This window comes from Macaca mulatta, chromosome 11 (assembly GCF_049350105.2).
Source record: "Macaca mulatta isolate MMU2019108-1 chromosome 11, T2T-MMU8v2.0, whole genome shotgun sequence".
NCBI lineage: Eukaryota > Metazoa > Chordata > Mammalia > Primates > Cercopithecidae > Macaca > Macaca mulatta.
In genome coordinates this window covers 87,022,765-87,050,016 of record NC_133416.1, presented here as the reverse complement: position 1 = coordinate 87,050,016, position 27,252 = coordinate 87,022,765, and the positions used below count along the sequence as shown (strand labels likewise).

The 27,252-nt window shown below is 35.9% G+C and overlaps 1 protein-coding gene across 12 annotated transcripts in view; it reads left to right on the top strand.

The window, feature by feature from the left end:
- PPP1R12A (protein phosphatase 1 regulatory subunit 12A) overlaps positions 1-27,252 on the top strand; it is a 162,407-nt gene that overhangs the window by 35,956 nt on the left and 99,199 nt on the right. For 10 of the 12 annotated variants that reach the window (NM_001266093.1, XM_015152305.3, XM_015152302.3 and 7 more), the window contains 1 exon segment: positions 26,006-26,136. The exons of the other annotated variants lie outside the window; for them this stretch is intronic. In NM_001266093.1, the coding sequence (NP_001253022.1) occupies positions 26,006-26,136 (131 nt within the window). 12 annotated transcript variants of the gene reach the window in all.

Below are 27,252 nucleotides of genomic sequence, written 5' to 3'. Positions count from 1 at the left end.
AGTGGTGGAGTGGATGATCTATGGTATAGATATACAAGGGAATATTTATGCAGCAATAAAAGGGAATGAACTATTTGATAACCACAACAACATGAATGAATCTCATAAAAATTTTGCTAAAAGAAGCCTTTCACAAAATAAAGATACATTCGAAGATTCCATTTACATGAAGTTTTAGAATGGCCACTCGTCTTATTTATTGTGGTGGAAAAAAAACCCCAGAACTGTAGTTGACTCTGAATGGGAGAGATAGACCAGAAAGGGACATGCGAAAATTTTCTGTAGTAATGGTGTGTTCTAAATCTCGATACAGGTTAGCTTGTGTGGACTGGTCTATGCATTGGTAAGACACAGTGAATATATGTATTTAAGATCTCTGCATTTCATTGTATCTAAATTTTGCATCAAAAGAAAATGAAATATATTGAACTCTACTTAATGACAAACATGCTGAATTATTTAGGGAGAAGTATACTCTACAGTTTTACTTCTTTGGTACTTTCAAAGTAACTGTGTTAATGTGTAAAGAAATGACTGTGGATAGGTAAGTGTGCAGAGCAAGTAGTAGCATGTTAATAGTAGAATCTAGATGGTGATTATATAGGTGTTTACCATAAAATTCTTTCAACTTTTCTGTATGTTTGAACATTTTCATACAATAAAATGTGAAAGAAAAGAGGAATAGTATATATATGGAAGGTAGCATAAGGAAATTTTAAAAATGTTTTTATTTAAGTAACTCTTAGGATATAGAGGGATGGAAAAGATTTGTTTTAGTTGAGGGAGGGTGTGAGTTGGTATAGGCAGAGATGTCGGAAAGGCATTATAGGAGAAGGGAGTAGCAATAGAAGAAATACCAGGTTAAGAATTGGACTAGTGATTAGTTTTGTTTGGCTAAAGTACAGGACAAAATACTGCAACGTGAAGATGGAAAAGTAGAAGGCACTTGTATAAGACATCATTAGAAGTTCAGTTTTTGAGTGGTAGACTGTTTCTTCCTTCACACCAAAGGGAAGGAAGATGAGGAGTGTGAAACTGTAAAAACTTATGTGGAAAGAATGAAATCTTTAGATAATAGCCATTGACCATTTCCATTTTCTTGATAGTGTAAGGGTATAGCTATTGGATATTTATTTGTTTTTTGAGATGGAGTCTCACTCAGTCTCCAGGCTGGAGTGCCGTGGCACCATCTCGGCACACTGCAACCTCCGCCTCCCGGGTTCAAGCAATTCTCCTGCCTCAGCCTCCCGAGTAGCTGGGACTATAGGTGCACACCGCCATGTCTGGCTAATTTTTTTTTTTTTGTATTTTAATAGAGACAGGGTTTCACCATGTTGCCCAGGCTAGTCTTGAACTCCTGAGCTCAGGCAGTCCACCCATCTCAGCCTCCCAGAGTGCTAGGATGACAGGCATGAGTCACTGCGCCCGGCCAGCTATTGGATATTTATTAGAAGTGGGATTGTGGATCAGTGGGATTTGATATCGATGAGATCTTAAGGCAACTGTCAGAGATTTGAGGTGATAAATAGAATGTGTTAGGAATTCTGGCAGTAGACATTTAAAAAATACCTGCTGGTAGAGTATTACACTGAGTTTAGTGTGAATTCATTGAGGACCAAATCCACATACTTTCTAAATTCTTCTGGCATTGTTTGACAGCATCTGTGTGGGAGAACAGAGAGCAAATTAATGGTGTTATTCAGTCCTAGAGACTGGCAAGGGTTACCAAGAATCCTGAGGTGCAGTGAATCTGTAGTTAAAGTAGAGAGGAGGCAAGTAAAGCCTGTGAATGGTGGTGGACTGGAAGAGTTGGAATGAGTCAAGAATCAGGAATTCACAGTGAGGACAAAAGAAGATTCAGTTTAGAAAGGGTGGAGGAGATGCAGGATATGGGACCATGTTCTTCTCTGCCGAATTTCAGAGTTCTGAGGTCTTCACAGTGAAACATTTGGAAGTATTGGCATCATCCTCCACTTGATCACATAAACCTGGAACTTAGGAGGCTTGTTGTTTTTTTTCTTTTGCTTTGTTTTACTTTTTGGTAACTGATTTTCTTTTTTCTCTTTTTCAGCTTTTATTTTAGATTTAGAGGGTACACATGCAGGTTTGTTACCTGGGTATATTATGTGATGTATCTATTACCCAGCTACTGAGCAAAGTACCCAACAGTTTTTCAATTCTTCCCACTCTCCCTTGTTCCCTCCCTGACTCCTTACTGTCTATTGTTGCCATCCTATGTCTGTGAATACAGTACCCAATATTTAGGTCACACTTATAATTTAGAACTTATGGTATTTGGTTTTCTGTTCCTGTGTTAATTCAATTAGGATAATGGCCTTCACCAGCATCCTGCATCCATGTTACTGCAGAAGACATGATTTCGTTATTTTTTTATGGCTCTCTGGAATTCCATGGTGTTTATGTTTAATACCACGTTTTCTTTACCCAGTCCATCATTAACGGGTACCTAGGTTGATTCCATGTCTTTGCAGTTGTGCATAGTGCAGCAATAGACATGCAAGTACGTGCGTCTTTTTGATAGAACAATTTGTTTTCTTTGGGGTATAGACCCAGCAATGGGGTTGCTGGATCGTTCTTGGGAAGTCTTTAGGAAGCCTTCTTGAAACTTCTTAATCTCTACCTCAACAAGAATGTTTTAATTTTTGAATTTTTGCTATGAGGGTAATCTAAACTATATGAGCATGGATAGCTAGATAGATGAACAAGATGAATTGCTATTTTAGAATTGATATACTACTTCTTAATTTCAGTTGCATACAGTTGCATTTATCCTGTGAGTTGGTGCCAAATAGAATAGGTTTATTGTCATAGGGAAATGAGGAAAGATCAAGATGGATTTAAATCATCTTTGCAATAAGTGGGAGCCAATTCCCGGTGAAATGGCATCACTCACCCCTTTACGAACTAAAGAGAAAATGGCAAGAAAATGTATAAATTTATTTTGGGCTGGCCTCAGTGGCTTATGCCTTAATCTCAGCACTTTGGAGGGCTGAGACAGGAGCATCGCTTAAGTCCAGGAGTTTGAGACCAGCCTGGACAATGTGGCGAACACCTGTCTCTACAAAAAATTACAAAACTCAACTGGGCAAGGTGGCACGTCTGTGGTCGCAGATGCTTGGGAGGCTGAGGTGGAAGAATCACCTGAGCCCGGGAAGTTGAGGCTGCAGTGAGCTATGTTCAAGCCACTGCACTCCAGCCTGAGTGACGAAAGTGAGACCCTGTCTCAAAAATAAAAAATAAATAAATAAAATTTATATTGGTTTAGATGTGCACTGAAACATATATAAAGGTCTAGGTTTATGTTATTAGCTATTTAAATAACTTTGTAACAAAAATAATTCTAGTCAATATTAGGGATGTCTGGGAATTTTTTTTCATTTTAGAAAGGTCTTATGTTACTCATATTTGAAAAATTCTATTGTACCAGAATACATTTCGGTCCTCCTAGCATGGTTTATAAGGCCAGTCACAACCCCTCTTTCTTATCTCTCCTTAATTCTCTCTAATCACCTACAATGCTTTCTAGTACTTTATGACCCTTCAGCAATATTAAATGCTCTCCATTTGATATACTACTACTCTTTTAAAAAAAAATTGTTTTAACCTTCACCATTTCTTTATCCTTAACGACATAGATCAGGTTTCTCCTAGAAACCTTTTTCCTACTTAGACTACTCGCTAATCTCTGAGCTCCTACAAAATACAGCATTTACTGTATTATTTTGTTTTCACATTGAGTCTGTTAAAATCATATATTTAATATAAGGGTCTGTATTAGTCATGATTGATTTTTTTGTATTCCCAGCATATAGTACCTTACAGATGATAGTAATTGTTGACAAAATCTGAACAGTGTAGCAGTTCTGGTGAAGGGCATTAAAGTCAAACTGTGGTTTTCTGGAAGAGGAAGTTTATTACTGTAACAAAATAGAGGTTTGGGGTGTACCTTTATGTCTTATGTATACAGTCTGTTCTCTTAACATGAAATAGCTGTATCAGAAAATAGTGTTCCATTTGGATCAGACATAACTATTCCATTGAGCTTTATACATTGCTAAGTTTTGTAAGCTGAGCTGCTTCTATTTCCTTCCCCTTTTTTGGTTCTGTAGTACTTAAAAATTACATCGTACAGTGGTTTACTAGTTTATTTTAATTTTGAAGTCATGAGCAGTCAGAGTTGTAAATAAAATGTAAATAATGCAAAGATAAAGTATTAGCATATAATCTTTCTACATTTTCTTAGAGTTGCTCCTGTTTTTTTGTTTTTTTGTTTTTCTGTTTTTGTTCCAGGAGCCCTGAAATTATCTGCAGGAGTTGCTTCATGTGATTGCTCTTTTTAATTATCTCCATGTGAAGAAAACATTGCCAATGATATTAGCTTTCTTTTTTTCAGCAGTAGTCAGTTTTGACATTACTTGCTTATAGGCTAGCCCTCTACATATTACAGGGCATAATTTCTCTAATAAACTTTCCCCCCCATATTGGAAACTTTATGACTTAAAAATATCTGGGAAATAATCATTACTCATAGAACTGACACACAGGTTGCGGAATCCACACACGTTAAGCATAAGGACTTTTATTTTACTAAGGAGAAGTTCTCACATGATTTTTTTGTACTCTTATTTTAGGCTCTTTAAAATTTTTTTTGGCAAATTAAGAGTTGCAAATTAGTATGGAAGATAAAAGGTTGTCAGATAGTTTTAAGAGGAGACAGCTGAAAGCAAAATGAAAGACAGACAACCTGTTAAAAGCAAACATAATTCCCAGAAAGCATATTAGGTATTTTAGCTACATAAACTATTGGCTATAAGGACATTGTTGTGTAACAGGAGAGTGTAATAACTGATGCAATAATGAGTTAATAGAAAAAAGTTAAATCATATTTTTGCATTTGTTTAAAATGACAAAGGAGTATGTGATAGATTTTAGAAAGATTTCCATTAAAAGACTTTTTTTTAAAGGCAATATCAACGATTTATATATACTCCTTTTTGTGAATTTGATCATATTTTATAGGAACATTTTTCGGATCTATGTTTAAGTGAAACTAGAATTTAAAAATATGAATCCTCGGATGATACCTGTCTGCATGTATTTTAAGATTATTAGATTTGACTTTTTCCTTGATCTTTCCAGCCATGGGAATCCCAAAGCCTTATATGGTCAAGACTTAGTTTTTAGGTTTCCGGTGAAATGCAAGGCACCACTCCAAAAAAGAAAGAAAAGAAAAAAATCAACTAGCTGGCTTTTACTCTTGGCTTCAGTTCTGTCTTTTTGCCTATCTTTATTACCACAGTAGTTAAATTACTAAGAACCTTCTGTGCATTAGTAGTGTGTCTTCCTAGAGGGAGGAATTCCTTTTGTGGCAGTAGTTTTATGGTACAGTGCTAATATTATTTTAACAGAACATTATATGCTATTGGTTATGTAATTTCTTAAAGGAAACTTAAAAGCAGTCTCTCATTATTTTATGTCACTATAAGGGTGGAGAGGGGTTAGATCTTCATATGGTGTAACGAGGAAGTGTGGGTTTGATTGATGGCATATACTAGGGAAGGTGAAAGCAAAATTATTACTTCTTTGGAATCTTCCTGCCATAGAACTCCTGCTACCTGAATAGAGGTCACAGGTGATAATGATGCGAACATTAAGGAGCAGCGATGATAAGTGACAAAGGGATGCTAGGATAACTTATTTCTACTCTGGTATATTCTTATTTAGCTCTAAGTACAGTTATCTTTTTGCCTTGAAGAATATGATTTTTCTGAGTGGTCATGAGTATCACTTACTTATACATTTAACTCCAAGATGGTTTAATGGTTTGTAGAAAATTTTTAGTATCAGTTACACATTTTTCATGTAGGAAAAAGGAAAATGTTATTTACCTGTTTAACAACAGAAAATTGGAAAAGGTTTTTACAATGTATCTATTCTCCTGTAGTAAGTCAGCTATGATACAGAAACATTTCTCTGAACAGTGATTTACAGGCGACAAAGTATTGGCAAACTATTTCCTAGTCCTACTGATGAAGCTCAATCATACTTGTAGGTTTCTTTCCTTCAGCATTTGATTACTGTCTAGTGTGTTCTAGATACTGTACATATAGTAACAACTAAGATGCGTTCTGGCTTTTGAGAGCCCATAGTGTAGTGGAGGCAGAAGGGGGAGAAAAGGGATGAATGTAAAAATAGTACATACGAGTAGATAATTATACAATTTTTAAAGTATGTTAGGACAGTTATGTTCATAATATCACAGAAAATGGTGGGAGGGAGTTATTTAACCTTAGCTACATTAACATAGGCTGGAGAAGACATTAGAAACTTAAAGGCTTAAGGTGTAAAAGAAGACTAAATTGAGGAGAAATCTGTAGAGTCTAACAATGTGTCATCCATTACTCAGGGCACCCTTTGTCTTCCTCCAGTGAAGTTATAAAGTCCTAAACTACTGTAATTAATTACCTTTTTTTTTTTTTTTTTTGAGACAGAGTCTTGCTCTTGTCGCCCAGGCTGGGAGTACAATGGCACAATCTCAGCTCATGGCAACCTCCACCTCCTGGGTTCAAGCAGTTCTCCTGCCTCAGCCTCCTGAATAGCTGGGATTACAGGCGTTCGCCACCACCCCCAGCTAATTTTTGTATTTGTAGTAGAGATGGAGTTTCACCATGTTGGCCAGACTGGTCTTGAACTCTTGACCTCAAGTGATCCGCCCACTTTGGCCTTCCAAAGTACTGGGATTATAGAGGTGAGCCCTTGCGCCTGACCTCAAAGAGCATTTATTAACATTTTCAGTTCAGTAGTTTCATGGAAACAGTTTGGGAAATACTGTGATAATTTTTTTTTTAAATAACTTTACTCTCATAAGGGCTCCATACTGACAGTTGTTTCAGGAGGCAGATTGAAAATGTAGGTGTTCTTATTTCTGCCCTATTACTTCCCCTTTTGACAGGATAGTGATCTGCTTTGAAAGGGTGTTAAAACTTTATCTTTAAATGTAAAAGTACTAGCATCGAAGAAAACGATTGAATGAATTATGCAATAGAAAATTTATATTCTTTCCCTCAGTGCAAATGTATTAAAGCTGACATTTCTTTTTTTAAAAAAATTATTACTATGTGCCCTGTCTCCTCAAAAGTAAATATTAAAGGAATCATAATTTTATTATTTATTAGAATAACTCTGGTTAGACTGTTGTTTTGTATGGTTTTTACTTGTTAATCGTGAGTACTGCCACATCAGACAATTATTATTTATTGGTTCTCAAGTTATAATTTCAGATTGTTTGGGTATGTTTAAGAAGTGGAAGGTAGTCTAGTGTTATTAGAGCTTTGAATCTGTGGAAGTGGAGAGATAGGACTAAGTCTACTAAGTCTAGGTAACTCTTGATGACATTTAAGAAGGGTGAAAATTCAGGAGAAAAGACAGATATTATAAGTTGCAGAAGGGAACATAATGTTTCGACACATGTAAGCTTAAGCAGTGAAGACTGGTATGAATATACATTCATCAGAATCCAACAGTGTGGCCGTTAGTTATCACTGTGTAATAAATTACCCCCAAACTTAAAATACCAAACATTAGCTCACACTTTCTGTGGCTCAGGAATGGATATGACTTAGCTGGGTGCTTCTGACTAAAGGTTTCTCATGAGATTTTCCTCAAGCTATTGGCTGGGACTGCCATCTCATCTGAAGGCTTGGGTAGGGTAGGGTAGGGATCTGCTTCTAAGTTCACTTATGTTATTGGCAGGCCTTGCTTCCTTGCCACATGTGTCCTCAACACGGCTGCCTTCCAGCACGGCATTTGGCTTATCCCAGGTTGTGGGTGATCCAGGAGAGAGCAAGAGAGGAGGGTGCATGCCAGGATGGAAGCCATGGTGTTTTTATAACCTAATCTCAGAAGTGACATCTTATTACTTCTGTCTCATTAAGTTTGTAAGAAACAAGTCACCCAGTCTAGGGAAAGCAGTTACACAAGTGTGTCACTACCATGAAGTAGTTAGTGATCATTGCTACCTTAGAGGCTACCTACTATAAGCAAACTAAAGTAATGTAGTATTTGTGGTATTTTACTTTCTTCAGTGTATATTGCTATGTACTTAGCAGTTGGTTCCTATTATGCCTTGTTAAGAGCTGCTTGTTATCTCCCTTTCTCACGATTCAACAAGATACTTGAATCAATTTTATCTTTGCTTCTTTCCCCACTGCCCTCCATCTAAATGTTCAGTGCCCCTCTTGTTTTGTGACTTTGAAGTATTAACTCCTGTTTCCTCAACTCCCCTCATCAGTGGTCCTAGAAATGCAGAGTAACTTGGTTGTCTAAAGTGGAAAATATTAGTTAAGATAATCAAATAACATTTTTCAATCCTTCATCATCCCCAGGACCCAGAATTATATATTCTTAACTTCATTTTTTATTTTTTTAAAAACATATCTGAATAAAGCTGAACAATTACTAGGTTCTCAGTCTGTCTTAGACATATCTTTGCTCTTTCCTTTCTGAAAAGGATCCAGGAATGTAGTTCCCCCCCTGCCCTCCAACTTTTTTTTTCTTTCCATGTCATGGCATGTCAAGAAAAATTTCCCTTCTCTTCCAAGACCTTTCCCCTTTTTCTCAATTAGAGAGAGAGAGAGAGAGAGAGAGAGAGAGAGAGAGAGAGTGTGTGTGTGTGTGTGTGTGTGTGTGTGTGTGTGTATGTATTCTTGAGGTTTCTGAAGTTATCCATGTATACTGGAGTAAGGAGAATTTGAGATTAGAGAGTTAATATTAGAAATTTATGTGTTGGCTTATGTCTGATGGCCTATGAGTTTATTGCAGGCAAGGTTTGGCTCTCTTTTAAAAAAGTTTTGAGCTAGGCCTCCGTACTTTATGCTAAAAAGTAAGTTGTTCAATGAATGTTGATTGTCCATAACTAACCATAATTTAATTAGAAAGCATCTTCAGAATCTCTTTATACAAATCCTTTGATATACTTTTGTTAAAAAGGATGCATATTACATATGCTTATTTTAATTAAAAAATGTTAAAAGACTGAAGTAATGATTAAATTTTAGATAAATTTTTCTTTACAACTAGAGAGAGTATTTTCTTAAAGATTTCTTTAAGATTTAGAAGATAGGTCTGAAAACATTTCAGTGGATATTTTTGTGTACGATAATTTTTAACTACATTTCAGTTTTAGACATACTGAATTGGTTGCTTACTGGGGAAGATGAGGAAGTCAGCACTCATCCGTTTTAGTCTTCATCTCATTTTGTTAGCCATGTTACTATTTCTACCTTATTAGAATGTATGATATTTAAATCCTGTCTAATTTACTTTGTATGAGTTTTTCAACCATCCTGTTTTGAATTCTGAGTTTATTTTGTTCTTTTGACTGGATTTTATTGTTAAATAAGATTTATCATCCACCTATGATCTCTTATTTTTTCAGTGTTGTTAAGCAGCCCCAAAACGTAGGGCATTTCCTTTGGTTTGTCAAGTTATGTCCTCTTTCACACTGCTGTCTCTATCTGAAGTTTTACATGCTGATACACTGCTATGGTCTGAATATTTCTGTCATGCCTAAAAATTCATATCTTGGAATCCTTACCCCAAGGTGATGGTATTAGAAGATGGGACCTTTGGGAGATGGTTGTCATGAGGGCAGAACCCTTTTAAATTGAAATTAGTGCTCTTATAAAAGAAGCCCAAGGGAGCTGCTTTCCCTTCCACCACATGAGTATACATGTATGAGTCAGCAAGCAGACCTTCACTGGACATGGAATCTGCCAGTGCCTTGATCTTGGACTTCTGACTCCAAAATTATGAAATAAATGTTTGCTGCTTATAAGTCACCCAGTTTATGATATTTTAAAAATAATAGCAGCACAAACAGACCAAGACACATTAACCCCCAACCCCCATTTCTTTTTTATTTTTTCTTCCTGTAGTATGTGTTGTTCATAGTTGCTGAATTAGGTTAGACTACAGAGGGCTGATTTGTAGTTAAGGATTGGCAAGAAAAGTTTAGACCCAGTACAGAACTGTATCAAAATAGCAAGCAAACAGTACAAATGTTGTAAACCAGATAAAGATACAGGGATGTGGGAGATACTATTTCCTAGTCAGTGTCTCCCTACCTCATGTGTTGGTGGTCGTTGTGGCTCGCTTTTGTTGTCTTTTCTATCACTAGGCTGGTGGAGAAAGAAGCAAAGGGAGAGCCCATCAGCTTCCTCTCCTACATATTACGATGTAGGCCATTCCTTGCTGTGACATTCATTTACTAGGGCTCTATTTCCTACTACCTTATAGGGCCTTCGGTTGAACTGGACATGTTCTGTCACAGTTGCCATAGTGTTTATTCTGCATCTTTTTAATATGTGAACAAATACACACACAAAATATAACAACAGTATGATCAGAGACGACTCATGTTTTACATTTGTTCTTTTCACTTTGCAAAATATCCAGGAATATGTTTCATGTTAGTCCATAAACTAGTTCTTTATTGATGGACATTTAAATTCTTTCCAGTTTTACGCTTACCAGAACTTAGCAAATAATTCTGTACATGGCATTTTGCACATGCGTGATTGTATCTACAGAATAAATTCCTAGAATGAAATTGCAGTGTCAAGGAATATGTGCATTTGAAATTTTGATAGATAGGACCAAATTGTTTTGGGGTGTTATTTTACCTTTTGCTGCTGTTGTTTAGTTGTGTGTAGCCTATTGGTTAGGGGCACAGATGCTGAAACCAGACTGCTGGATTAAAACCTGAATTTTGCCAGTTATCATCTGTTAAATGGTCGTAATAGTTCTTACATACTGGGTTGTTGTGAAGATTAAATGAATTAGTATATGTAAACTACCTGGAACCGTTCCCTGGCACATATCAAAGTGTTATGTAAGTAAGGGTTAGTGTTTATTTAGGAGATAGATTCTGTAAAATGTGGCTTCACTCTGCCATTTTTACTAGGAAGTACTTAACTCCTTATAATTCTATTTTCCATTTTCCCCTTGCTTCTATGTAACTACATTTACTTTCTTTCTTTCCCTCCTGCCTTTTCAAGCTACTGCTTCTCAACCCTCTGTTGTTTCCACTTTGTTAAATACTCATGCCCTCTGGGTTCTGACATAGCTTCTCTGATCACATTTTATATATGCTGCTTGTGCCATGTTATTTATTCCTCTAGTTTTGGTTACTGTGGGTATCAGTAGTTCACAACCTAATGTATTTTACAAGTTAGATGGGCAACTTCTTTAAAGAGGAAATTTCTGGGCACCACCTTCAGAGATTTTGATTTCTCCTCTCCCCTAAATATTGGTTAAGTACTATAGTTAAATTCGTAGCGTTTATCATAGCTTTTTTTGTTGTTGTGTGTTTAGTTACGTGTCTTGCTACTGGACTCTAAGCTGTATGAATTCAGATATCTGGTCTGTATACTTAACCATTGTATTCCTACCAGCCAGCATAGTGTCTGGCTATAGCGGACACTCAGTAAATAATTGTTGAATTATTAGTCTCTTCTCTTTATGGCCCACTTGTTTTGCTGAACACTGATTCATCCAGAAACAGTTAACAACTGTGTATTAACTGTGTTAATGTTTTGTTTTGGAAGACAGCAACAATTTTATGTCCTTACTATAGAGATGCTTTTGGGAAATAACTCAGTAACTTTAAGGCTTAAAGTGTTAAATTAAAGTGTTAATTAATGCTTTGGTGTGTATTCTTCCAGACTTTTCATTAGACATTTCAACAGCAAGAATTGTATCATATTATGAATATTCTTCTGTAACTTGTTTTTTAAGTAAATAGTAAGTAGAAGCTTTTATTTGTTTCCCTGAAACTAAAATTTTTGCATTAGTATATTTATTGAGTGTATTTATTGATTAAACCCCTCTAGCTCAGTTTGTGAACCACATCTGATAAACGATAGAATTCAGCAAGGAAACCTTTCTCTGTATCTGCCTTCCACCTTATCTCCAGAGCTCAGACAGTAATGAGACCTGCGTAACATTTATTTTCTCCAAAAAGTTTTGTTTAACTTATTTCCATTCACATACTGAGTTTTCCTTTATTTTACTCTATCACTGTTAAATTTCATAGCATTTTTCTACTTACTTGCTTATCTTTTTTTCCTAGTTGGGCATCCTGTGGACAAGATTGTACATTTTAGCTCATCAACAAAAATTTATTGAAATAGCACTGTAAGGAATTATGGAATGTGTAAGGCAGTTTCTATCTTAAGGAACTATAATCTAGCCAGGAGAAGACTGGAAATACATAAAATACTAATAAAGTCAGCATATCTTACACGGTACTTAATACAGTTTTATGTATACATACACACAGTAGGTCATAAATGCCTACTCATTTAAGAAGTTAGTATTTTGATTCACTACATATGTATTATGTATTCACTACATATGTATTATGTATTTGCTGTATGCTAGGCATTGTGCACAAAGGAAGCAAGGAAAATACGCCCTCTAGTGTTGGTCTTTGTATCTACCAAAATGAATTACTCACTGCATTACGTTATATGTGGCAGGCAATCAGTAAAAATTATTGATGAAAGAATGACCCTGAAGTTCAATTTATTTTGTATCCGTAATGACTAAACTTCAGAAGAAATGCTATTCCCTTACTAAGTCCGCAAATAAAAGTGTTGGCTTCTAAAAATCTAGGTTCAATGTACTACTTTATAGATTTTTATCAGTAAAGGAAATAACAGCTATGTAACAAGAATAGATAAAGAGCATATTTTAATCTTTGGATATTTATGGTTTCTAGTTTTTGGCATTCTCATTCCAATATATAGTATTTGTTGAATGAATGTTTATACAGTAATTAAATTACTTTTTCTTTAGAAATTTTTGTGGATTTTTTGTCTTGAATTGTTTTTGTCAGATTTTTTTATATCCTGTATTTGCTATGTCTAGTTCATTCAGTCAACAAGTATATACTGTGATCTCTCTTGTCAGACATTATTCTTTTATAATTACTCTAGGATACTATACATAGGCCTCAACTTTTGTTTGTCCAAATGGAGAGTTCTCTATGGTATAGCCATTGTGTATGTTTTGGATTTCTTGTTCCAGTCATCTTGTCATTTGAATCTCATTTGAATATTTAACTTATTATGTGTACAGATTTCTGTTTTTACATCTAGATTTTCACACCTGAGATAGTAGAAAGGTTAAGGTCAATTTAAATGCAATGCTGGACTCTTTGTTTTCATAACTAAATATAGATGGCCTCCTAAAATTGTACTTGATTTTTCATTTACCAGTATTTTAATGCAAGAGCCAGGGTTGTTTTTATTATTATTATTTAGTATAGGACTACTGCTTGGAGTTTTTCTTTGTCTTTCTTATGTAAACCACATCCATAATTCCTTCTTTGAAATGTCCTGCTTCATTTTTCTAGAAAATAGAACAAAAACATTGCTTGGACAGTATCCAATTCAGTTCCTCTTTAAACATATTGACATTTATGTCGCCCTGAATGCTTGGGGCATGAAACATTTTCTAGTATATACACAGATTTCTGCTTGTACTAGTTGAATTTGTCCTAAGAGTCATAAAGAATTGTTTCTGTTTGGCTGAATGTGGTGGCTCACACCTGTAATGGCAGCACTTTGGGAGGCCGAAGCAAGAGGATTGCTTGAGGCCAGGAGTTCTAGACCAGCCTGGGCAACATAGTGAGACACTATCTCTAACAAAAAACAAACAAAAAAAGGGAATTGTTTCTGTGAAGAAGAAATTGACCAAGAGAACTTCCGTATTCAAAGTAATTCAAACTAATTTGCCTATTACCTATCAATAATTAGCTGTTGCTAATGATTAGGCACAAATTTGCAAGCATTTCGGGCAATTTACTATAATTTCATTTTCACCTAAATTGTTGTAATTACATTTATAGAACTCTTTTCTTTTGCTTTGCTCTCCTGAATCATATGAATGCGTTTGCATAAAGTTTGTTTGAAGGATGTTTGTAATCCCTAAGATTTTCTTAGGGCATCTTTTAAAACTTAACTATCCTTTTAGAAACTTTTGGCAAGTGGGACTTTTACCAAAAGTGGCACTAAAAGTAATATTTGACAATTCTTTGCCATTTAATTGTTTCATAATTTATAGTGGGATGAAAATGTATTCTAGAATAGTAATATAAAAAAGGAGAAAATAATTGAAATGGGGAAGAATTAGCATGGACTATTTATATAAACAATAGTGGTTAACTTTTTGACGGGTACTACTTTGTGCGCTGTATATATTCATATGTTTCTCATAGTAAACTTTTGAGGTAGCGGGTTCTATTATTATCCTCATTTTCAGGAGGAGACTGTTACGCACAAGTTAGGGAGTTTACCCAAGAACACCCAACCAGTAAATGGCAGAACTTGATTAATTCCAGACAGTCTGGCTCTAGAGTTTGTACTTTTAACAAAAATACTTTCAAGAAGAAGAATATAACAATGTTAGAATTTATTTCAAATGCTACTTGTTTTGTGATGGCAAGTTTACTCAATTTAATTATGTTTGCTTAAACATACTTGTCTTGATCTATTTTAGGAATGAAATTTAATGTTTTTTCAAGCTACACATGTCTCAAGATCTGTCTTTAAGTCATGGACTCTGTCTGCTTTGAGCATTGTATAAACACCTTGTTAACTCTTTGTTAGCAGGCTTCTCAATTTTTTCCTTATGAACACGTGTGGAACAATAAAAACAAAAGTTTTATGTACTTGAATTAGTTTACAACTCAGGTTGACAAAGCTGCCTGTACCTAGAATTAAATGACAGAAGTGTCTTTATACAGCCATTTATTATTGCTAATTCTTCTGCATGTACATTCAAGAAAAACTTGAAGGTAAACCATGTCAGATAAGATTTTGAAAGTGTATTTGAGCCGTTCTGCTTCTTTCCTTATATGGTTCAATAAACTGACCAAATTTAGTCAGAAATTTAAGTCAGCAAGTCATGTGTTTCTTAATGTGCTACATGTGTTAGCTTTTGATTCTCTTGACAACAATATTTTTATGGGCGTGCTTTGCCAGTTTCTTGTATGGACTTTGTAAATGTTTTGGACAACAGTTTGAACAATTTACACCACTAACTTGAGATTGATGTATGATGTATATTTTGTGGCAGTGCTTTTAGCATTGAATTTATATTAATATATTTCAAAATCATATAAACAAAAGAACAAGCAGATTTAACATTAATTGCTTTTGGTATTGGTATTTTGTTGGTGTTTCTTATGTCGACTTATAAGTGTATACATTTAAAATCAAAATTAGCAGTGTTTCATTTATTGGAGAATAGCTATTTCTGTGTGTTAATGTCTTTCAAAGAGCCAGTGTAATCACCTTCTTCAAATGGAGAAACTTTAAAAATTCACAATTTGTCGTGAAAGTCTTTTATCTTCAGTGTCAAAGGATTACGCAAAAGATGGCAAATAAGACCCTCTTCTGGATCTTGTTTACCTCACAGTATTTGGCTTTGCGTCTGTATATACCAGACCTGTTTTTCACTTGTTCTTACACTAAACTCAAGTATATGAGTCACCTCCAGGAAATATTCCCTGACAACCGCCATTCTTTCTTAGTTCTCTTTTCTCAGCTCTCATAAAAAACAGTGGACATGTCTGTAATTGTCTTAATCATCTATTTTTGTATTTGTCTTCTGTACTAAATGGTGTCTTGAACTTTCTATTTTTAGCTGTTTACTGACTAAGGTATCACAAATGTCTGTTTTCCAAGCAGAATATCCTAATCATAATTTAATCTTAACCCTTTCCTGTTTTCAAAATCACTTCTCTACACTCTTTCCCTGAATGATTTCAAGTCCCATTGTTTTATTACCTCAATGCAGATAATTCCCAAATTGACATTTTCCTCCCACATTTATTTTCACAGCTCCAGATCTGTATGGTTAGATACGTATACAGACACCTATAAATTCAGTGTATCCAAAACAAACAAAGTTGTCATCTTTCTTTTCCCAATCTGCTCCTTGAATCTGTGATGGTTGTCTTCATGAATGGCTTCTTCCTGCATCTTAACTCTTCATATCTTTTATTAAACCTTTCTCATTTTCTCCTAAGCTTCCTCAGTTTCATATGAGTACAGGCATACCTTGGAGATATTGTGGGTTGGGTTCCAGACTACCACAAAAAAGTGAGTCACACAAATTTTTTTGGTTTCTCAGCACATATGAAAGTTGTGTTTACGCTATACCGTAGTCTATTAAATGTAGTGTAGCATTATATCTTGCAAAATCATAATGCTGTAGTACATACCTTAATTTTAAAATGCTTTATTGCTAAAAAAAAAAAAAAAAAAAAAAATGCTGGTGATTATGTGAACCTTCAGCCAGTCATAGTCTTTTTGCTCGTGGAGGGTGGTTTTGTTTGTTTTTGACGGAGTCTTGATCTGTCACTTGAGGCTGGAGTGCAGTGGCACGATCTCCGCTCAGTGTAAACTGTGCCTCCCAGATTCAAGCAATTCTCCTGCCTCCACCTCCCGAGTAGCTGGGATTACAGGCGCACGCCATCACACCCAACTAATTTTTGTATTTTTAGTAGAGACGGGGTTTCACCATGTTGGTCAGGCTGGTCCCGAACTCTTGATCTCGTGATCTGCCCACCTCAGCCTCCCAAAGTGCTAGGATTTCAGGCGTGAGCCACTGCACCCGGCCTGGTGGAGGGTCTTGACTTGATGTTGGCTGCTGATTAATCAGGGTGGTGGTTGCTGAAGGTTGGAGTGGCTGTGACAGTTTCATAAAATAAGGTAAGTTTGCCTCATCAACTGACTCTTCCTCTCATGAAAGATTTCTCTGTAGTATGTGATGCTGTTTGATAGCATTTTTACCCCCAGTAGAACTTCTTTCAGAATTGGAGTCGATCCTCTCAAACCTTGCCACTGTATCAACCAAGTTTATGTCATTTTCTAAACCTTTTATTGCTATTTCAATAGTGTTCACAGTGTCTTCACCAGGAGTAGATTCTCTCTCAAGAAACCACTTGCTTTGCTTGTTGAAGAGAATAACTCCTTATCTATTCAAGCTTTATCATGAGATTGCAGCAATTCAGTCACATCCTCAGGCTCCACTTCTAATTCTTGTTCTCTTGCCATTTATACCACATCTGCAGTTACTTCCTTCACTGAAGTCTTGAATGCCTCAAAGTCATCCATGAGGGTGGGAATCAACTTTCGAACTCCCATTAATGTTGATATTTTGACCTCCTTCCATGAATCACCAATGTTCTTAATAGCATGTAGAATAGTGAAATCTTTCCAAAAGGCTTTCAATTTACTTTGCCAGATCCATCAGAGGAATCACTATCTGTGGCAACTATAGCATTACAAAATGTATTTTTTAAATAAGACATAAAAGTCGAAATTACTCCTTGAGCTGCAGAATGGATGTTTTGTTAGCAGGCATGAAAACAACATTAATCCGGTACATCTCCCATCAGATCCGTTGGATGACCAGGTTCATTGTTGTGAGCAGTGATATTTTGAAAGGAATCTTTTTTTTCTGAGTAATAGGTCTTAATAGTGGGCTTAAAATATTTAGTAAACCATGCTGTAAACAATGTGCTGTAAACACATGCTGTAAACAGATGTGCTGCCATCCAGGCTTTGTTGTTCCATTTATAGAGCACTGGCAGAGTAGATTCAGTGTAATTCTTAAGGGATCTAGGATTTTTGGAATGGGTAATGAGCACTGGCTTCAAACTTAAGATCACCAGCTGCATTAGCCCCTGAAAAGAGATTCAACCTGTACGTGGAAACTTTGAAGCCAGGCATTGATTTCTCCTCTCAAGGTATAAAAGTGCTACATGTCATCTTCTTCCAGTAGAAGCTGCTTTGTCTACAGTGAAACTCTTATTTTTTAATTGTAGCCACCTTCATCAGTGATTTTAGCTGCATCTTCCAGATGCAGCTTCTCCATCAGCACTTACTGCTTCACCTTGCAGTTGTATAATATGGAGATTGCTTCTTACCTTAAAACTCATGAATTGACTTCTGTTGGCTTCAGACTTTTTTCTTCTGCAGCTTCCTCACCTCTCTTAGGCTTCATAGAATTGAAGAGAGTTGGGACCTTACTCTGGATTAGACTTTGGCTTAAGGGAATGTTGCAGCTAGTTTGACCTATCCAGGTCACAAAACCTTTCTCCATGTCCGCAGTAAGGCTGCTTTGCTTTCTTACCATTTGTGTGTTCACTGGAGTAGCACTTTTAATTTCCTTCAAGAACTTTTCCTTTGCATTAACAACTTGGCTGTTTGGCACAAGAGGCCTAGCTTTTGGCCTACCTCAGCTGTCAATGTACCATTCTCACCAAGCTCAATCATTTCCAGCTTTTGATTTAACATGAGAGACACATGACTCTTCCTGTCACTTGAGTACTTAGAGGTGATTGTAGGGTTATTCATTGGTCTAATTTTAATATTGTTATTTCTAAGGGAATAGGGAGACCTCAGGAAAGGGAGAGAGATGGGGAACTGCCGGTTTGTGAAGTGATCAGAGCATGTATATATATCACATTTATCAATTAAGTTCACCATCTTCTATGAATATGGTTCATGGCACCCCAAAACAATTGAAATAGTAATATCACAGATCACTGATCACAAATCACCATAACAGATCTAGTAATAATGAAAAATTTAAAATATTGTGAGAATTACCAAAATGTGACACGGACATGAGGTAAGTACGTGTTTAGAAAAGTGGCACCAATACACTTGGCTGACACCGGGTTGCCACAAACCTTCAAATTGTAAACAAACAAAAAAATTCAGTACCCACGAGGCACAGTGAAACTAGGTGTGCCGATACCTGTGCTTGTTTAGGCTCTTTCCTCTTATTGCCTCTATGATCTTTCTGAAATACTGATCTGATCATGTCACCCCCTTATTAAAAACTCTAAATAGCTTTTTCAAGAATCATCTTGAAATTCTAAAGTGTTTTTTTCTACTTTCTTCTACTGCTTACTTGAGCCACTGTTACTGGTGGGAACGTAGCAGATTCTGTTCGTGTGTTGAAGTAAAAAGAGGTTGAAAATAATCTGCAGTACAACTACAGTCTTTGCATTGTATTCAAATTTTTTACCACTTAGCCTTATCCTGTTTTATAACTTACAAATACTGTCTACCACCAGTGAACATACTGTTTGTTTATTCCATAACTTTTAAAATCAGCAGTGTCTTTGCTCAGTGAGGTTCCTGCCAGTTAATTTGGTAATTGAACTTTTATGTAATCTTCAAAACTATGCTCAAATATGTAGGGACCCATATGGACCCTCTTAGTCACAAAAAGATCTCTTTATGTCCTCAGTGATATTTTGGTACTTTCTATCCACTGCTGTTTTAGCCCTTATGTGATCATTGTTATTTATGGACTATCCAACTATATTTTAATGTGATCTTTTACTATGGTCTTGGCATGTATACTTTTTAGTATTTATAATATGAAGAGTAGCTAAAGGAAATTAGTGATATTTAGCCGTAAAAAGAGAATATGCTAGAATTCTTAGGGAAAAAAATGTTTTCAGAGTATTTAGAGGTTATCAGTTAAAAGAAGGATTGCATTTGATATGTGGAGCTTGAGGAGGCAAGGCATAGAAGTTAAGGGAATACATATTTTAAGTGATACATAGTAGTCTCAAATGGTAGCCTGTTTTTTTTTTTTTTTTTTTAACTTTTTAACTTGAGGTATAGTTTACATTGGTAAAGTATACAACTCTTAAGTATACAATTCAATGAAATTTCACATATGTATATCCCTATGTAAAAATCACCCCAACAAAGATAGGGACATTTCCAACTGTACAGAAAGCCCCCTTATGTCCCTCCTGTCATTCTCTCACAGATTTAACCCTGGTTCTAAGTCTTATCACCAGATCTTATTTTATCTGGAAACCTGCAGTATGTATCCTTTTGTACCTGCCTTCTTTACTCATTTATGTATTTATGAATTTCTTTCATGTTGTTGAAGATAACAGTATTTTGTTCTTTTTGTTCAATGTTCTTTTTTAAATCAATTTATAGGATTCTGTTACGTGAATAGTATCTCCCTTCATACACATACACCCAACCCTGTATATTTATTCATTCCACATAACTTTAGTAGATGCTATTAGATAGTTTTCTGAAGTGGTTGTGTGAATTTCATACTTCCACCAGCAATTTCGTCGTTTTTCTTTTTTTTTGAGACAGAGTCTTGCTCTGTCGCTCAGGCTTGGAGCTCAGTACCGTGATCTTGGCTCACTGCAACCTCCGCCTCCCAGGTTCAAGCGATTCTCATGCTTCAGCCTCTCAAGTAGCATGTGCAACTGTGCCTGACTAATTTTTGTATTTTTAGTAGAGACAGAATTCTGCCTTGTTGGCCAGGCTGGTCTTGAACTCCTGACCTCAAGTGATCCACCTGCCTCAGCCTCCCAAAGTGTTGGGATTATAGGTGTGAGCTGCCACACCCAGCCTTGGTTGTTTTTCCACATTACCATTTAATACTTTTTATTTAAGAAATAACTTCTTGAATTTTTTTCATGAAACACCGTCTATTCATTGTAGACATTTTGAAAACGTAGGAAAAATTAAGGAAGAAAATAAAAGTGGGTCTCACAACCATTATTTTTAACCTTCAGAATATATTCTTTTAGTCTTGTATGATTTTTTTTGGTAAAGTTGATATGTTTTGACTGTGTTCCCACCCAAATCTCATCTTGAATTGTAGTTCCCATAATCCCCATGTGCTGTGGGAGGGACCCAGTGGGAGGTAATTGAATGAATCATGGGGGCAGTTACCCCCATGCTGCTGTTCTCACAATAGTGAGTGAGTTCTCACAAGATCTGATGGTTTTATAAGGGACGTTTCCCCTTTTGCTTGGCGCTTCTCCTTGCCGCCGCCATGTGAAGAAGGAGGTGTTTGCTTCTCCTTCCGCCATGATGGTAAGTTTCCTGAGGCTACCCCAGCTATGTGGAACTGTGAGTCAAACCTCTTTCCTTTATAAGTTACTCAGTCTGTGGTATGTCTTTATTAGCAGCATGAGAATGGATTAATATAAAACTTTAAATCACATTAGGCATTAAAAAAAATACATCATGTGTTTTCTCCTATATTCTTTTATCCTTTTCTATTTCCATATTTGCATCCTTTTTAAAAATATTTGCTATACCACCTTGAAAACACCCGATCTCATCTCGTCTAGGAAGCTAAGCAGGGTTGGATCTGGTTAGTACTTGGATGGGAGACTATTGGGAATACCAAGTGTTGTAGGCTTTAAAAAAAAAAAAAAACCCTCTTAATATATTGAGGGCATTTCCCCATATTCTTTTATAAAGATCATTTCTTACTTGCTTGTTGATATTTTTCATTTTAGAAAAACAATCATATTTGTATTACATATAATTATCAAGTAGGGTTTTATATTTTTATACTGAGGATAAAAATCAGGATACAGTTTTGGAGCCTATGAGATTTAAAAAGAGGTTGAGAAAAAAAAGGTGTTTAGAATTTCATCAGTATCAGCCGGGTGTGGTGGATCACTTGAGGTCAGGAGTTTGAGACCAGCCAGGCCAGCATGGTGAAACCCCATTTCTACCAAAAATACAAGAATTAGCCGGGCATGGTAGCACACACCTGTAGTTCCAGCTGCCCGGGAAGCTGATGCAAGAGGATCGGTTGAACCCAGGAGGCGGAGGTTGCGGTGGATCACGCTACTGCAGCCTGGTGACAGAGCAAGACTGTCTCAAAAGAGAAATAATTTAATCAGTGTGATTTCTCAAGGAAAGTGAATGATTATGCAAGTCACAGTAAGTCACTCTCTTATCTCAGCATTCTGTAAACTACTTTCTAATACAATATACTTTATATGTTTCTTTGTCATTAAATAGCTGTGATTCTCAAACCTCTTTCTTTTAACCACTGCCCTATGAAAAATAGTTCTTTTCTTGAGCAATATCTGTATCAATGTTGCCTATGTATTTTATCATCTCTTATCTGTAAGGTATGTTCTAGGCACTTTGGAAAACTGCCATAAGCTTGCTTATAACTTGTTCTAGAGGGAAGAATCATAGACACATAATAATTTTAAATATATTAGGGAATTTTTATGATAAATACCCCCCCACACACGTCTTCCCTCTACTTGAAATATGAAGACACCAACGCCCAAAAAGAGTAAATTACTTGTTCACAGCCACAAAATTTGTGGCACAGCCAGAACTAGAACCTAAAACCAAAAGCTGTGATTCCCTCTCAATGCTTTTACACTTTTTTTTTTCTGAGGTGGAGTCTTGCTCTGTCGCCCAGGCTGGAGTACAGTGATGCGATCTCGGCTCACTGCAACCTCTGCCTCCCAGGGTCAAGCAGTTCTGTCTCAGTCTCCCGAGTAGCTGGGACTACAGGCGTGTGCCAGCATGCCTGGCTAATTTTTTGTATTTTTAGTAGAGACAGGGTTTCACCGTGTTTCCCAGGATGGTGTTGATCTCCTGACCTCGTGATCCACCTGCCTCAGCCTCCCACTTTAAAACTTTTTAGGTATACTGCATAGTGCTTTTCTTGATAGAAACTTTGTCATTTTCTTCCTTAGGGAAATGCTGCTAGAAGCATTTCTTCTGTTTCTGTGGTAGTTAAGGAAAATTTATTTCATTTATACAAGTAATACTTAGTAAGCCCATAGACTGCGTGATATCCTGTTGCAGGTGAGAAATGTGTTGATAAACTAGGAACATCTGTGGAAAGCAGTGTGTTAAGTGTGGGAAAATCTTAGTTTCTGGAACCTGAGCATCTCTGTGAGATTCCCAGCCCTATCATTTCCTGTCTGTGTGACTTATTCAAGCTACTTAATCTCTTTGATTCTTAGCTTCCTCCTACATTCATTAATTTGTTTATTGAGCCCAAGAACTCATGGTATTGAGGATGCAGCAGAATTCCTGCTCTCAGTAAACTCTCATGCTGGGAGTGGGGTAAACAGATGGTAAATAAATAAGCAAAATATATATAGTTTGTTGCAATAAATGGTATGGAGAAAAATAAAGTAGATACTCAGGATATAAAATGGTGGGGAAGGGGTTGTAATTTTGTGTGCTGTCCAAGTAAGGCAGTACCAAAAAGGTGAGAGTCAAGCAAAGACTTCATTTATGAAATGTGGATACAATCATATCTTATTTATTCATTGCTTGTGTATAATGCTGATCCATTATATCTCATCAGCCAGCCCCAAACTGCTCTTTCTTAGGTTGAAGTGGCACTTAAGAAGCTCTTTTGTTTTCTCCATTAGTTACAGTCTGACATTAATATCCTTTTTTGTTGTTGTTGATGTGTTTTCAGTCCTAGAAAACAGTTTTTTTCCCCAAATATAAACAAACAGGAACTTCCTTTGGTGGTTAAGTACTGTGCTGGTGTTTAAGCCTCTTTTAAGGGGATGGGTAGATAAAGTAATGGTCTATGTGTTAGAACCACTTTTTAAATGACACATCAATTTTTATTACTTTCAACAGCTACTTAAAATATCCTTCCGGATTTTTAATAAACTTGGGCTTTTTATACATTTAAATGGGTAGCACATGAATTTTCCAGCAAAGATCTTTTGGCAATAAACCAAAGATGACAGTGTAAATTAATTTGTCTACTGATCAATTTATTAGAGATGCTTTTAGAGTACAGAGATGATAATCATCAGCCCCCATACTCCTAGTATTAGTTGTTTATCATAGATAGGAAATAGCAACTATTTAGTTCATTTACTCAATTTTAACCAAATTAGGGAAAAAAAGGCCACTTGCCCTCTGGGCAGATAGTGGCTTTTTGTAAATTAGGAGGGAAAAAAACTTTTCACGTTAAAGGCTCCTTGAGTGGATTTCATCCCATCTCCCTAATCCCCCAAGTCAAATACATGGCACAGACCTTACATTCTTGGGCAGAAGTCCTGGTAATACATGGGGATTGCATCTCAGGAGAGACAATAGGATGATGTTCATGAATAGTGCCAATTCCAGAAAGCCTCCCCATGGTAAATGGAGTATGTTTATGAATACAACCTATCTCATAGGACAGGTATAAAGTACTTATATTCACATACAGATATATCCCTAATCTGAAAATTATGGAGTTTAGATTCTAGTAGAGGTAGAGGATAGATATAAATAAGAAAATTGTGGCTATTGATATTATTGATAATGTGATAGAGTACTAGGAATTACTTTAAAAGGATGTCCAGGAGGGCCTTCCTGAAGAAGAAACAACTGCATTGAGATTTGTTTGATGAAAAGGAATCAGCATGCTTAGATCTGGGGGCAGAGCATTCCTGACAGTGAGAACTGCAAGAACAAAGGCTCTGAGGTACCACCTGGTCAAGGAATAGTAAGGTCCCTATTGTGGCTGGAACAGAGTGATTTTAGTAACAGTTGTGGAGAACAATGAGTACCTTGGAGTGGGTTTTTGTGAGAATAATGTGTGTAAATCATAGATAAAGCACCTCTCATACTGCCTGGCACAAAGCAAGCATTTGATAAAAGTTTCCTTATTTACTTTAAGACTGTAGTTCTCAAAATTTTTTTATTTTAGGACTTCTTTATACTCTTAAGAATTATTGAAGATTCCAATGAGCTTTTGTTTCTGTAGGTGAATATTTACAGTCTTACAGTTTAAAACCAGGGATTCATTTAAAAATAACAATGATTTACCCCTGTTACCAAATGACATTTTTAAAGTAACTAATTCATTTTTTCTTGGTTGTATGTATTAATATTTACAGTCTTAGAGTTTAAAACTGAGGATTTAAAACACTATTTATTTAAAAATAACAGCGATTTACCCGTGTTACCAAATAACGTTTTTTAATTAAAATAATTCATTTTTTTCTTGAAAGTTTGAGTTTATTATTGGCAACAAATATACTGTTAATTGCTTTTCTTGAAGTGACAAGACTCATTTTGTTCATTTGCAAGAAAAGATCTCCCAAAAATCAAAGTTAGACTAACTGTAGTTTGTCATTTTAAGTAGACATAATGTTACATTGAAAAGTGGCTAAGTCAGCTTACATCTCAATCTCACAAGTGCTTTTCATCAAGACAACCATCATACTTGGAAGAGGTGCTTTAACATATACTTCCCATAGAGAATATAAAAAAGACCTGTGTACAAGGGCCAAGGTTTAACACGTACTGCTTTGTCAAAGACGTGTATGAGTAAAAATTGCTGCCCCCCAACCACCACTTTTTTTGGAGACAGGGTCTCTGTTGCCCAGGTTGGAGTGCAGTGGTGTGATCATAGCTCATTGCAGCCCAGGTTGGAGTGCAGTGGTGTGATCATAGCTCATTGCAGCCTTGAACTCAAGCTCAAGCGATCCACCTGCCTCAGCCTCCCAAGTAGATGGGATTACAGGCATGAGCCACTGTGCTTGGCAATTTTTTTTTTTAATTATGAGTACCAAGTGTTCGATACAGTGACTATTAACAGAGGTGGGTTTTTTTGTTTTTTGGTTTTTTTTTTTTGGCCACTGCCATTATTTGTGCTAAAGCACATGCAGTTTTACAGCTAGTACTTTTATACCATCAAGTGTACATGTCAACAAAGTAAAAAAGGGAAATGACATCTTAGTTTTATCTTGAAAACAGTTTTGCCCTAATCAACTCCCTAAAAGAATCTACTCCCCCTTCCCCCAGCAGACAACATTTTTGGGAACCACTGCTGTAGAGACTATTATTATACTTAATTATAATGTCTTCATTTTAATAGGTACTTGTTATCCGAATTGGGTTGCCATAAAGAGTCTAGTCTGTTGTATGTGTACCTAAGCAAGGACTCTTACAATTTAGTGTCATTGGTGTGTTTGATAGAGTATAGTCAAAATAACAGGAGATTTATTTACAGAGAATATTTGTATTATAAAAGCTACAAAGTAGGAATTTTATTCTATTGATATATTATTTGGAGGGTTAATTCGTATTTTTTCCAATCTTGCTTTCTGTTTTGTTTTTAGGCTTGCATTGATGACAATGTTGATATGGTGAAGTTTCTGGTAGAAAATGGAGCAAATATTAATCAACCTGATAATGAAGGCTGGATACCACTACATGCAGCAGCTTCCTGTGGATATCTTGATATTGCAGAGTAAGCCAGTTCTGTGTTTTAATTTTATTCTAATACTATTTGAGAGACCTGAGTGTTTATTGAAATGATAAAGATAAATGAGTGAACTCTTATAATACTTGAATTCATGAAAATTATTCTTCCAAGAAAGAAAATAAGTGGTTATTGGGAATCCATATATTCTCAGAATCAGATCTTCTTTCTGTCTTCCCACCCTCTTTGGCCTTTGGTACTTTGTATTAATATTAGTAATTGTACACGTTCTCTGTCTCCATCTTTTTTCTTTTGAGTACGGCTGGAGCATTGTCAAATGATTCAGGGTTAATACTTAGCAGTCGAACCCATTCCTTTATAATCCTAAAATTGGCAACTGGGTTACTTGCTATAGGGAGAATATGATACATAGTTCTCCAGTGAGCCTGTTTACTTAGTTTTTCTGAAGATTGTCTTTTTAAAAAAATACATGTTTTAGAAAATTCTGTGAGAAATAGTCATTGTATTCTCTACTACCTTTAATGTGTGGGTACATATTAAAAACATCTGATTGTTTTAAGCATTTAACAATGGAAGTGTAGATATCTTGAAAAATAATTTTTTCATTAAATTATTTTTCTTGTTACTATCTATCCACACAGTAAACAGTTGTGTTGTCTCTCTGCTCATATCAAAGCTTATCAATGAATAAATATTAAACATGAGAATTCTACTCTGTAAATATCTTAATAAGCCTTCATAGTTTTATCTCTATACATTTTACTTTTTTTCCCCGTTTGTACTGGAGATACAATATCTAAATTTCAAGGCAGAAACTGGATGGTGAAATGAAAAGTGGGCCTGGGAACGGTAAGGTCTGAATTACCTGAATTTTATTACTGACTCTGCCACTTACTATACAACATCTTTCCATAATTTGTTTCCTCTTTCTGAGCCGTAATTTTTTTGTATATAAATTGAGGAAGTCTTTTTCCCATTGCAAAACAGCAGTGGTTGTTCACACTTAACAATCATGATTCTCAAGTTCTTTACTTCCTTTTTGGACTTTTCCTGTTCAATAGAAGACTTAAATCTCTTCATAGAAAAAAAAAAATAAACCGGTTAATTATGTATTTATCTTTATACTTAATGATTACGCTCTGG